This window comes from Glandiceps talaboti, chromosome 7 (genome assembly GCF_964340395.1).
Source record: "Glandiceps talaboti chromosome 7, keGlaTala1.1, whole genome shotgun sequence".
In the NCBI taxonomy this organism is placed as follows: domain Eukaryota; kingdom Metazoa; phylum Hemichordata; class Enteropneusta; family Spengelidae; genus Glandiceps; species Glandiceps talaboti.
This window is the reverse complement of record NC_135555.1, coordinates 5,496,305-5,509,345: the sequence shown is the minus strand read 5'-3', so window position 1 is coordinate 5,509,345 and position 13,041 is coordinate 5,496,305. Positions and strand designations below refer to the sequence as shown.

The following is a 13,041-nucleotide window of genomic DNA, read 5'->3' as shown; positions in this document are numbered from 1 at the left end:
ATATTTGTAGGTTTTTTTTTTGCACAGGAGAAATATCTATGCCCAAATCTATGTCAAAAAGTTGTATAAGTTATGACAGGTACAATCATTAGACATTATTTACCATACTCCATGTTAAAAGTTAAAACTTTACTAAAATTTCCAATTTTTAACAGAGTGGTCTGACTATTTAGTGTAATGTCTTATCAAGCAACTCTTATCTGAAACCCCAATTTACTAATGCCTTCAATTGTTCTTACATCCACAGAGAAATAGTTAAATTCTTTCCACGTTATGTTATCGTGCCTCCCTCTGGTGAAGTTATCCCAGCTACTATGTTACTACCGGGTAGGTCTGCTTTTTGATTTTCTTTGTTATGTGTTGGCAATTTGAAGTCTCCTGAAGACAAACATAAACTATGGATTGTTTAATAGATCACCTTGTTGAAAATTTTGTGTGGAATAAAATATGTCCTGCTAGTTTACTAGTAATTTAAATCAGTCTTTTCATAAGTGAAAATAAAGTTATCACTGTTGAACATTAGATGCGTGTAAAATTTTAATAAAACTGGTCCTGAAATATTGTTTCAGTACCTTTTAAAATGAGCGGTGTTATAATTGTACTGTCTATGGTGAATTGTTCCAACTTGTGATGTGTCGGTGCTATATGATGAAATGTATACAAATGTTGTTTAAATCGTTGACTAGCTCTGCACCTCAGCAGGCTTTCTGGAGAAGTTCAAATGATGAAATGCTTTGCAACTAAAAATTACTTCTCTTTTATCTGTATAGAAGAAAGAGACCAACCACACCTGTCTTACAGTAACATGTCTCTACAATTGTCCTTTGACCCTGATGAACAAGTCATGGAGTGGTGGAGAGTGAAGGAGACTTACTCTGATCCAGAGAAAGAATCACAAGACTATTTGACAATCATAGCATTCAATGAAAGAGTTAGTACTGATGCGCTCTCCTTCCTTACTAGTTATGGGTAAGTGTATTTCAGTTCATCAGTGGTTAGTACCAGTCCTTACTTGTTATAGGTAAGTGTACAGTATTTCAGTTCCTCAGTGGTTAGTACCAATGCATAGTCTTCTCCTAGCTATGGGTAAGTATACAGTATTTCAGTTCCTTGGGGTAAGCAACAATGATAAAGAAAAAAAATTATCATTGACTTGACCCTTAGAATATTATATATTTAGGTTATAGTATTGTGTCCACTACCATGGCAGTGAAGGTTCTTACACTTTACAAGCATCACAAATTTGGTGTATTTTCTAGCATAGTCACTCAACACGTTATTTTGAAACACTTACTATATCATAACTTTAGAACTTTAGATTGACATGATTCTATTCTATCATTTTCAGTATAATTGGTTTGTATGTATCACTAGTATTAGTGGTGGGCAGATTTGTGCGAATGTTTGTCAGTGGTATCTCCTACAAGATCATGTTTGAAGAGCTTCCCAACCCAGACCGTATACTGCGTCTATGCCTTGATATCTTTATGGTTAGAGAAAGTAACGAGTTCATCTTGGAAGAGGAGCTTACTGCCAAACTGATATTCCTGTACCGGTCACCAGAAACACTTATACAAGTTACCAAGATAAAGTACCAGTAGAGGAACTCGGCTAGCTCTAAATGTTGTAGCCGCAGCACTTAATGAAAATGTTACTATACATTGTATGCCGCCACCTGTAAGGGACAGTTTATTAAATACAGTGACTTGCATTGTTTAGATATTTACATGCACATGCCATCAATTGCTTAGTTAGTTTGTATATAGTAAAAATTGACAACTCGTATTCATGCCTTCAGTGTTGTAATCAAGTTTTGGAAAGCTTTCTGTTAATTAGAATGCAATGGTATTGCAATATATGCAACTACTTGTATTTTATTTATATTCTTCATTTTGATATTAGAAAAGGGGAAACTGTTCTTCATTCTAATGATATGAATCATTCTTAGCCCAACCTTGAATTGTCAAATAAACTTTTGATATTATACCTTCAAGTTAGAGAAAGAAGAGGAAAATAGAAAATATACTAAAAAATTTGGAGTTACATCTTGTCAGGAAATCAAATTTTATGTACATTTTATTTCATTATATGTTTTGGATGATATATTTAATTTTCACTGACAGACATATGACTTAACAATTGACATAGCAGACATTTATTCACTGATTACAAGAATCTACATCTTCAGTGAAATAATGACATAGTGTATGTAGTAAAGAAAGCCATGATCGATACTTGCTGAAATTATGAATAGCTCATGACACTCATCAAGATGAGTAAGATTGCATGAAGTAGTCTAGTCTTATCATCTAATGGGCTTCTTGAATTGTTTCAAGTATCTGAGTGTAACCAAGTAATCCCTTTCAAGGAAAACAGTACAAGCATTTATAACTGGTTTCATAGTCATTGATTGGCTTAGATCGGGTCACATGGTATGGACTTGTGACCTATAATGACCTCAATTTGCATACAGTGGGACACTAGTCACTTTATTTTCCTTAGGACACTATTCATGTAGTATGCAAGTCTTTTCGGTGATAGCTTTATACTATAGAAAGACTATGTGCCTAAGAAGATGACATATTATAAAACACTTATTGCCTGGCTGTATTCAGAGAATAGTACCGTAGACCCTTGTGTTACCCCTTGTACTGTTACGTAACAACTATTTTGCTCGACTTTCTACTTCAGAAAGATAGTATGTTGGTGCATATTTGACAGCCCATAGGTTAACAGACATATATTAGTGTCCTCATAGCCAGGCAAAAAGTGATTAATAATATACAAGTGTATTAGTGATGACATCCTGCAATCATAATATATATCTACTCTTCCTTGCTCGAGTTTATTTTAAACTAATGCTAAGTAGAGGTTAAAGTTTAAAGGTTAAAGTTAACTTTTTGAGGCAAGCTGCAATGTGCCAAACTTGTAGTCTAATTATTTATGTCATGACCAAAGTATTTGGTCCTAATCTGTTTTTATTAGTGTTTTAGAATTTTTTTTAGAATCATGTATTCTCAAAAATTGAGACAGTTCTCCCTCACTGTTGCAGTAGTAAAGGAACAATTTTATAATAAATGTAACAAAAGATTTCTTTAAAAAAAAAAACTTTAAAAAAAACGTTAACCAATAAAAAAAATTTCAAGTTTACTGATAAAACAATTTCACATTTGTCATTTTAGTATTAATGTGACGGTATTTTTGAGGAAGACACTTTGAAGTCTCCCCACTTTTTTCAGTTGTTTTTTCTTTGTTTATAAAGAAGGGGTTTAACTTTTCATGGAAATATGTAAATATGTATATCTCAGGTGGTCTTCCTTAGTTTGCTTTTTATGAAAGTGTAAGAATCAATCTTTGTGGTTCAGCAGACTGGGATATCATCGTTTATTTGCTGTATAGTTTCTGGAAGCTTTATTCAAGAGTCTTTTATGCCAGAAACGATATTTCTTGTATATTTTGTGACAAATTATTGGATCCTGTGAAAAAGGTCAAATAGGAAGTCTTTACATAAGTCTTTGAAACATGCAGTGCATGGCCCACTTTGACAAATATCAGAAACCCTTGGTAATGAAACAGCTTTGAAGTGCCTTCATATAGATTGTGTTACATTGTTTCAAAATTTGCATTTCACTAGGACAAAAGTGTAAGCCTATTGGTAGCATAGTAAAGCCATATTCTTATTTCTGATTGGCTATGGCCAAATATACCAAGCAATTAGATTGTTCAAGAAAATACTTCCTCATAGTACAGCTGCCCCCGGTCACAGAAACAATGCGACTGGCTTAAGTCATGTGTCATGTATTGACCAATGAACAAATATATTGAGTAATGTGATTTGCACAAGTCATAACTCATATTGACAAATGAACCAATGTATTGAGTAATGTGATTAGCTTGAGTCATAACTCATATATTGACAAATGAACCAATGTATTGAGTAATGTGATTGGCTTGAGTCATAACTCATATATTGACAAATGAACCAATGTATTGAGTAATGTGATTGGCTTGAGTCATAACTCATATATTGACAAATGAACCAATGTATTGAGTGATGTGATTGGCTTAGGTCGTATTGCCTACATTAAAATTGTCCTATTTAAGCTATAATGTATCAAGTTAGCTGATTGGTTTAAGCAGTATAGCTGTTGATCTGAGGTCTACATGTACTACCTTTAGCATTGAATCTCAGAGAATAATTTTTATTCAAATATGTTGACATTTGCAGTTATCAAAAAATTTATGTGGATACAATTATAACAGAGATTTTAAATTTGAAATGAAATGTCTTTACACTTATTAATAGAAAAAATCTATGTTCAGCCCTCACTTTGATCCTGGTATGTTCTATTTCCATATCACTGTTTTAAAAATACACAAACAATTTTTTGGTGGCTCTCTGCCCTAAATTAGAGAACACAGTCACCAAACTTTACAGACTTTGTGAAAACCTTTCATTTTAGAAATAATTAAGTTAATTATAAAGATTCAAATTTTTCAATAAATACAGACTTTGTTAGTAAATGTTATGACATGAATTATCAACAACTTTTTTGAAAAATGACTTAAATTTCAAGCTTGATGTGACTGGTTTGAAACAAGTCAACTTTGATCTATCAAAATTTTTCTGAAATTAAAAATTTTTTTTGTCTTCTGAATTGGACTGTAAATATAGACACAAGGTGAACTGATTTATTTATTATTTGCATGCAGTCTTTGGCTTCGAAGCCATTGTTAAGTGGAATATCTACGAAGGTGACAGAATTTCTGGTAAATTCAAAATACCTTTATGGGATGTCTTTCCAGTTAGTTTTACAACCGAAATCAGTTGGGTAGAAACAAATAATGTTGCAAGATAAAATATTATCAAGCCACATTTTATCATCTGACAGGACAATTATCTTACACACAGTGCTACATTTTATTGTCTGGCTTAACAAACATCTTACAAACTGCTACATTTTATCATCTGGCTAAACAAACATCTTACAAACTGCTACATTTTATCATCTGGCTAAACAAACATTTTGCAAACTGCTACATTTTATCATCTGGCTAAACAAACATCTTACAAACTGCTACATTTTATCATCTGGCTAAAGAAACATCTTAAAAACCATTACATTTTATCATCTGGCTAAACAAACATCTTGCAAACTGCTACATTTTGTCCTCTGGCTAAACAAACATCTTACAAACCGCTACATTTTATCATCTGGCTCAACAAACATCTTACAAACAAGCTACATTTTATCATCTGGCTAAACAAACATCTTGCAAACTGCTACATTTTATCACCTGGCTCAACAAACATCTTACAAACTGCTACATTTTATCACCTGGCTCAACAAACATCTTGCAAACCGCTACATTTTATCACCTGGCTCAACAAACATCTTGCAAACCGCTACATTTTATCACCTGGCTCAACAAACATCTTGCAAACCACTACATTTTATCACCTGGCTCAACAAACATCTTACTATCTACTTGTTATTACTTCTTACATGTATCATTACCTGATGTAACAATCAAATTACCAATATTGCTAATTTTTTGTTGCATGAGCTACCATTGTCTTTGCAGATCATTGCCCAAGTAATATATTGTAAAAATTTATACTTTTTGAGGATGTCAATGTGATAAATGTACTCCAGTGTTTGTTACGTAAGACAAAGAAATGTAGCAATGATAGTAAGATTTTTGTCAAGCCGTTCACCGACGTGTTTCTACTCAGCTGGCTTCCATCGTATTACTTCCTTTGATCCAAAACTTCTCTACAGTATTAATTTTCTTTCTGTAGCCTTATAACTTCTGTCATGTATAGACTTTACTGTAGATAGATCCAGGTGTAGAGTTTTAATATTCACACCTCAACCTAGATATTTCCACAACTTTTTGATTTGAGATGAATTAACAGACTACTTGTAAAATAAGAAAGTTGTTAAATACAAAGGAATTCATATCCTATCCTACACTGTCTCTATTGTTTTTATTAAATATATCACATACACATGTATGGACAGTACACTATGACCATAGCACTACTGGAAGTTTAGTTGTGCTAAGAAAAACACTAAATGTGTAATATTTTGTCTTGGACTATCACAAGAGGTATATCTCCTCCAAAACTATGATCTTGAGTATGGCCTAAAATAACTGCCTCATGCTAAAAAAAAATGTTTTGTTCTGCATGTGGCACTCATAAATAATTCACAGGAATAACAGTATAAGGAGTTGTCAGGACTTATTCAAATGCATATACGTACACTTACTAAAATACAACTATATCTACTGAGTTCTAAGAATTACCATGTTATTCTATTCCATCAACTTAAATAGTATCAAAAAATAGATTATAAAAAAGTCACCACTGTAGGCAATCTATGGTGTAGTGTTATATATACTTTGATTGCATGGGTATATATGTAGCCAGAATATCGGAATATCCAGTCACAGGCCTGACAAGTGTGGGTGGATGGGCAAGGGTTTGGGCTGTGTTACTGAATATTCATAAATTAAGTGGATTTTGGGGTAGGGGTGGGGCTTGGATTAGAATTGGGCCATGTGTGACATGATACCAGTAAAGTGGACATAAGTGAGCATTTGGGCATGTACATTCATGATGTGGACATGGGGTGAGGCGGGGGTTGCTGATCAGTGGATGTGGGGTTGGATTATTTGCCTTTGTGAATACATGGTATAAGCAGTCCAGTATTTTAATGCAATATTTGCAAATTATTCATGAACTCAATTTTAAGAAACATACTGTTTTATTTCTCGCTATATGAATTACCCATTAATAACAAGTTTAGAACAAATTTGTAATCAGTTCCATCATTTTATTCTTGGAGTAGGTAAAAATGACTCCAATTATTGGAATTAGAGGTGAATTGGGTATATTTCCTCTACAAATCAAAGCCATAGCTGCACAAATTATATATTGGAACAGAATTAATAATTTACCAAACAGTCAGATTTCAAAGTGTGCATTAAAAAAGTCAATACAAATAAACTCTAATTGGTCAAATTATATTAAAGAAACATTGGTTGTAAATGAGTTAGATAAAGTAAGTACTCATTATAATACAAATAATGTTGTAATATTTTCAAATGCAGAAACAGTAAAACTAAATAATGAACACATCCAGACTTGGAAGGAGTTAAATCATAGTCATAAAGATAGCTTAGGGGGAAATAAATTAAGAATATACAAGTCATTTAAACATAATTTTGAATTTGAAAATTATTTAAGTAATATCAGGGATTTTAGTGTATAGAAATTATCAAAAGTTAGGTTAAGTGACCATACTTTAGAAATAGAATTAGGTAGGAGATCCCCAAGAGTTCCTAATGATTGAAGATTTTGTAAAAGATGCAATTTAAATTTAGTTGATCATGATGAGAAGGATTTTATTTTAGACGCTTCAATTTTCAGTATACAAAGGAAAAAATTGTTTAGAGAATGTGATGTAACTATAAGTAGTATCAATAGAACTTTTTAAAATATTATGGAATACCTCCTTCCTCTTGCCAAATCTTTGAAAAATATGTATAAGTTATTAATGTGTTAGTGTTAGTGAGAAAAAAATGTTTTGTTGTTTCCCATACTGATTCAGTTGTGTAATAAATTTATTATCATTATTATATCTGATAAATAACCAAAATACAGTACAAATCATTACTTCAACAATAAATGTTGCACTCAACCTCTTTCCGAATGGTATCAGTAAAATGCAGTCGAACTGAAACATGCAAATTTGAGCTTTTGGTGATGGCTCAAAAAAATGTGAAATTTAATATCCTTGTACATATATACGTAGTCAAATATCCATGCTATGTTTTCATGCCTGTAGCAATCCAATGGTCAAATTTCATCATGTTTTTCATGCATATGCGACAAATTACATTGTACAATATGTTTAGTCCTGCTTGCAGACCGTGTACATGACATGATACTGACTATGTCCCTCCCTATCCAGAGACGGGGAGAGGAACAATGTCAGAATAAAGCCCCAACTTCCTCTGTCTGCAAGCAAGACAGTGGACTGCAATGTGTTCATCCTACAATATTTTTCATGGCTGATTGAATATCTGGGTATTGATATTGGAATCCACTCTCCAGTGTTCTTTTGGGTATGACTTTTTGTCCATCAGTAAGCATAGTACCTCTTTCACTACCAAATATCATGTTGACTGCAAAGGCAGGTAAAGGAAGAATGGTAGGTCTCCACAAAGCTGAACCAAGGGCTTTAGTAAACTGGGTATTAGTAATTGTTTCTGGTGCTACTCCATTGAGAACTCCACTCACATTTCTTGATTCCACTGCATGCACAAATATTCCAGCAATATCTTCTATGTGTACCCATGGAAAATATTGGGTTCCAGAACCAATTTTGCCACCGACACCAAACCAAAAGGGCCATATCATCTGTTGAAGTGCGCCCCCATCCTTTCCTAGAACCACACCGGTTCTCACTACAACATGTCTGACATCCTTTGCAAGTCGACCAACGTCCTCCCAGTCTTGAGACAATTTAGAGAAAAAGTCGAAATCTCCACCCTGGCTGTCTTCATCGTATTCTGCAGTTGAACTTGGTTTGTAGTACCCTACTCCTGACATGGTTACAAACACTTCAGGCTTCTCAGACGTGTCACTGATTGCATTGGCCAATTTACGAGTGGCGTCAACTCTACTACTCACGATTTCTTTTTGGAAGTTCTCATTCCACCGTTTGAGTGGGTTGAGTACATTTTCACCAGATAAGCTTAGAACAGCAGAACAGGCAGGCAGTCCGTTCTTCTCTAGCTCTGTCCATGTTAGTTTGCCTTGCCCTGGGGTTCTAGATATACAGACTACATCATGTCCTTTCCTTTGCAGTAGTTTCCGTATTGCTGATCCGATAAAACCACTGCCACCTCCAATTAGAACTCTCATTTTCAACTCGTACTTTCACAGGGAAATGTATAGACTAAGACAATCCGTTCCTTTCCGGGGTTTTATAATTGTGCGATCGCTGCAATCTTCGCGCAAGTTGCAGCAGCCATCATGACGTAATAGTCTGTGGGCATGCGCAATGCCAATGTTATGTTCCATGTGTTCATGAAACCATGGGTCCATGGAAGTATTACCACATCCATATGTGGCAATACTTCCATGATGAAACGTATTCTAACTGTTGTTGAGGCCGGGTTAGTCTTGCTACTAGACCCCTTGGGCTATTCTGCTGACTGTATAGGCGACCAAAGGTCACTAGAGAAAGCGATAGCGTTCGCCCTCGATTCACTTGACGATTGCGTACGTACACCTTTCAGAAACAGTGTCCAGAAGAAAGCCATTTTCGCAAGCCAGAGTTATTTATTATTTCTACCACTACATTTTGAAATATAGTGGGAGGCTCGTTAAGAACGTTGCCGTAAAACAGGCGGTGGTACATGGCCCGGGGTACATGGTTTGCGACGATGACGAAAGCTGAGGTCTAGCAGCTCGACCAGTAGACGGCCCAAGGCCTACGCCGCGCGCCCTCTTCGGCAAAACTTGACGAAAATATTTTTGTAACCCGCTAAAAATTATATATCTTACAAAGTTATCTCAGCGATAGTAACATAGTAAACCGACAAAGGTATTTATCCAGCAAGATAGTCAAAGAAAATTAGTGACAGCATGATTTTGTTGTTATTGTTGGGGTGGGTGTTGGGGTTGGGGTGGGGGGTCATTGATATTAATAAACTTCAAGATTTCGTCAAGTAATACAAATCCTCATTCACGTCTCATGTAACAAATAACAATGGCTACACAATGCTAAGGAAAGCAGAATCAAAGAAAAGCACCCAACACTGATTATTTCCCATAATGCCTCGCCCTAGTCTACATGTACAGCTGGAATCTTCTAAGCAAGACTATCCAATTTCAATAACTCTATTTTAGAGAGGTCGTGTGATGCAAGCTTGGTGAAAATGACATTTCTGTCTTCCTCAAGTATAAAGAAATGCAGACAAGTTAAAACCCGTCCCACCTTTGTTCCTCGTATACTAAGACAACGATTTGAATTTGAGCTAGAATTCGACGCTAAAAGAGGCTTAGGCAGTTGTTACTTACATGTATTTTGCTTCACTATCACCAACCATAGAGTTACATCTCGATCTCCATGCACCAACTGCCCCACTGTACATCGTCCACTCTGTGTGAATGTATAGGAATTTCACCCCCCCCCTTCCCTAATTGATTTCCAGAATACCCAAGATTCAACTAAATAAGATTGAGATGTTATTACAGTTAACGTGAAATTCTAGAAGGCAAATTCAGCGAAAATACAAACGCACTCGACATACATGCCCTCACATGACATTGGAAGTTTGACAGCACCATTTCCCCTAACCCCAAAGAATTCAGCATTATCATACACATACATTTGTGCATTTTTCTGTTTCTGAACTATAACATTCACCATATATAATACATACAACACTATCGAGGGTATTATCATGTTTACCATGATTCTGTCTTCAATGACAGACAGCCACAAAACAGGTGATTTTGATTGACTTTAATTTCACTTCAGTTAAATTTCAAGATCAGCCCAGCAACCCAGTCCTACAGACCAACTCAAAAGTCCAACCCAACAGTGCAGTCCAGACTAACCGCCAGCCCAACAGTCCAACTCGACAGCCCATCCGATCCCATCACAACAATTTAGCTCAAGGACCCAGCCCAACAGTCGGGCCCAGCAGCCCCAGCCCAACAGTTCAGCTCATGCTGTAAATGTGGCCATATATGTGTTGTAGTACATGCATTTCACTTAGAAGAGTTATAAAAAGATGTATTTTATGTATAACGGTTCCATTTACATGTTTTGAATTACAAAATGTAATTTGTAGAATACAAAGGCAAAGTCCATCAATACTGATCAAAGTTTTGAAAATGTTTTCGGCAAGAGTAGAGTAGCCCAATGTACATTTGTATATGGCGCCCCCTATGAACCATTACACCGCACAACTGTTCTTTCTTGTAATATAACTAGGTGCGATACTTAAATCAGGCACAATGGAATTTTTTAATTTCTTCTTTTGAAGCCTGTAGCATAAGGCACACAATATAAGTTTGAATCCGATTCTGAAGTTGCCATTAAAAACAATATACAGAATGGCATTGTAGCCCGTACTGAAGACAGCTAGGGCAAGTCGAACCTGGAACCAAGCCGTATCGTTCATATCACTGTCCGTTTTACCAGTAACCTTCTGTGAAATAAAAACAAGAAGTTACTAACGTGTTTTAATCAGAGAAGAGGCTATACTTTATGCAGTTTTCATCGCTTGAAATTTGAGTATTTCACATTCTTAGAATTTCTTTTCATCATTGGATAAAGCAGGTAAAGAAATAGTACTGTTCAATTATGTATGAGGATTTCGAATACAAGTCTTACAGGGGAAATGGTGACGCCTTGGTGATTGATCACTCTTGAGACACTTGGTGTTTTTTTTCCACACACAGACAACTTCAAATGCAAAATGCCCTGCACAGTAGGGATGTACCAGTAGACAAGTTATCGTGTTGATTATCAGCTGGAAAGCAAACAACTGAAACCATCAAACTTATCAAGTAAGAATAGCTAGCAATCCTTGATCATGTTTCAATGTGATTGGGTAAAGGATCCTACTGTGTGTGTATCTGTTATTGTTAGTCTAGAGTTGAATCATATCTAACTTTGTGTCAAATAAAAAAGATCCACAAGTGAAGAATCAAGGCAACTTCATTTCCCTGAAGCTAGGGAAGGGTATCTGGAAATTATATACAACATATGTAAAATACGACTTTCGACCAATCAGAATGAAAGATTGGTGACGGGAAACTTGTAATACATTTGATTAGTTGCTGAACATAAAGAGAAATTGGACTTTCACAAAATGAAACAATATGAGAAATTTACGAACTTAGAGACGAAGAGAATGATGTATAATGAAACAAAGTACAATGCAAATTTGTGAATATTTGGAAAAAATATCAAAAGGATATATATATTAATATACAGGTCGTACATAATTATTTGACTATAGCCTTAGCTATCTGAAGGACAAATGGAGCAAGGTTGGAGTTGATATTCGTAATAAAGGGATATTTGGTTTTGGGGGGTGTTTTTACAACTTTTCTTACAAAATAAAGAGCCAGAGTGTAAAACTTCCATTGCAACAAGCTAAACAAATATGTCCAACAACTTAATTTGACTGGTCCACAAACAGACATGTTGAAGGCGTTCGAACAAAAAGAAAAAAAAATGTTTTATATACTCTGGTCGTTTTACCTTGCAGTGCAACAAACTCGCGTCGATGTGATGAATTCTGTGATGCTCGAAATATGAATCAAATTATTATTTTCCCAATTGTTCCTAAATTCTATATACATTCTATGCTTTTCTATGATCTCATTTCCCCCCGATATTTTTCTTCATTCAGGCGGAAAATAATCGTGACTTAATGAGTTTGTCTCTACTCGTATATCGACCCGTAGTGACAAGGCCCCTTAAGTCACTAGTATTTCCTTTCTGAACGAAGACTTATTAAACTGTTGACGATAAATAGTGACAGTAGTAACAATAGGACTGCATGTAATATGTAGGAAGGGAGGGTACAAGCCCATATCTATTCGACAACTTTAGGAACTAATTGGGTGTTATTACATATTGGGGTGATATGTGCCACATGTATGTCAAACTTCCATTTCGATTAGTCAAAGTATTGACACTAAATCGTCATCTATTCTGAGATTCATTATTTTGCCAGAATTTCGACAAACCATCTATCTGTCTTACGATGATCCACTGTGTGATATTAACGAGTCTCCAATGTAAGTATCTGTCAAATTCAATTTTGTATAGATGTTAATCTTTTGAGTTCTGACAAGTTGTTGGAGATTCGCTATTTAATACAACAGTTCTCCTCGAAATGGTTTCACGACAATTTGTGCATAAAGAGGTTCATAATTTTGTTTATGACCTTGCAATGATTTCTTTCCAAAGCCCACGCAGTTCGTCTCGACCATATATC

At 35.2% G+C, this 13,041-nt stretch overlaps 2 protein-coding genes across 2 annotated transcripts in view; one reads left to right on the top strand and one right to left on the bottom strand.

The window, feature by feature from the left end:
* LOC144437425 (piezo-type mechanosensitive ion channel component 2-like) overlaps window positions 1–5,950 on the top strand; it is an 83,003-nt gene extending 77,053 nt beyond the window's left edge. The window contains exons 47-49 of the mRNA XM_078126366.1: window positions 248–327; window positions 771–969; window positions 1,349–5,950. Of these exons, the coding sequence (XP_077982492.1) occupies window positions 248–327; window positions 771–969; window positions 1,349–1,601 (532 nt within the window). The 3' untranslated portion in view covers window positions 1,602–5,950. The remainder of the gene's footprint in view (window positions 1–247; window positions 328–770; window positions 970–1,348) is intronic.
* Window positions 5,951–7,932: 1,982 nt separating this feature from the next.
* On the bottom strand, window positions 7,933–9,005 carry LOC144437868 (epimerase family protein SDR39U1-like). The gene has a single exon (XM_078126901.1). It carries the CDS (start codon window positions 8,936–8,938, stop codon window positions 8,060–8,062), a length of 879 nt encoding a protein of 292 aa, XP_077983027.1. The 5' UTR covers window positions 8,939–9,005; the 3' UTR covers window positions 7,933–8,059.
* Between the last annotated feature and the right edge of the window lie 4,036 nt (window positions 9,006–13,041).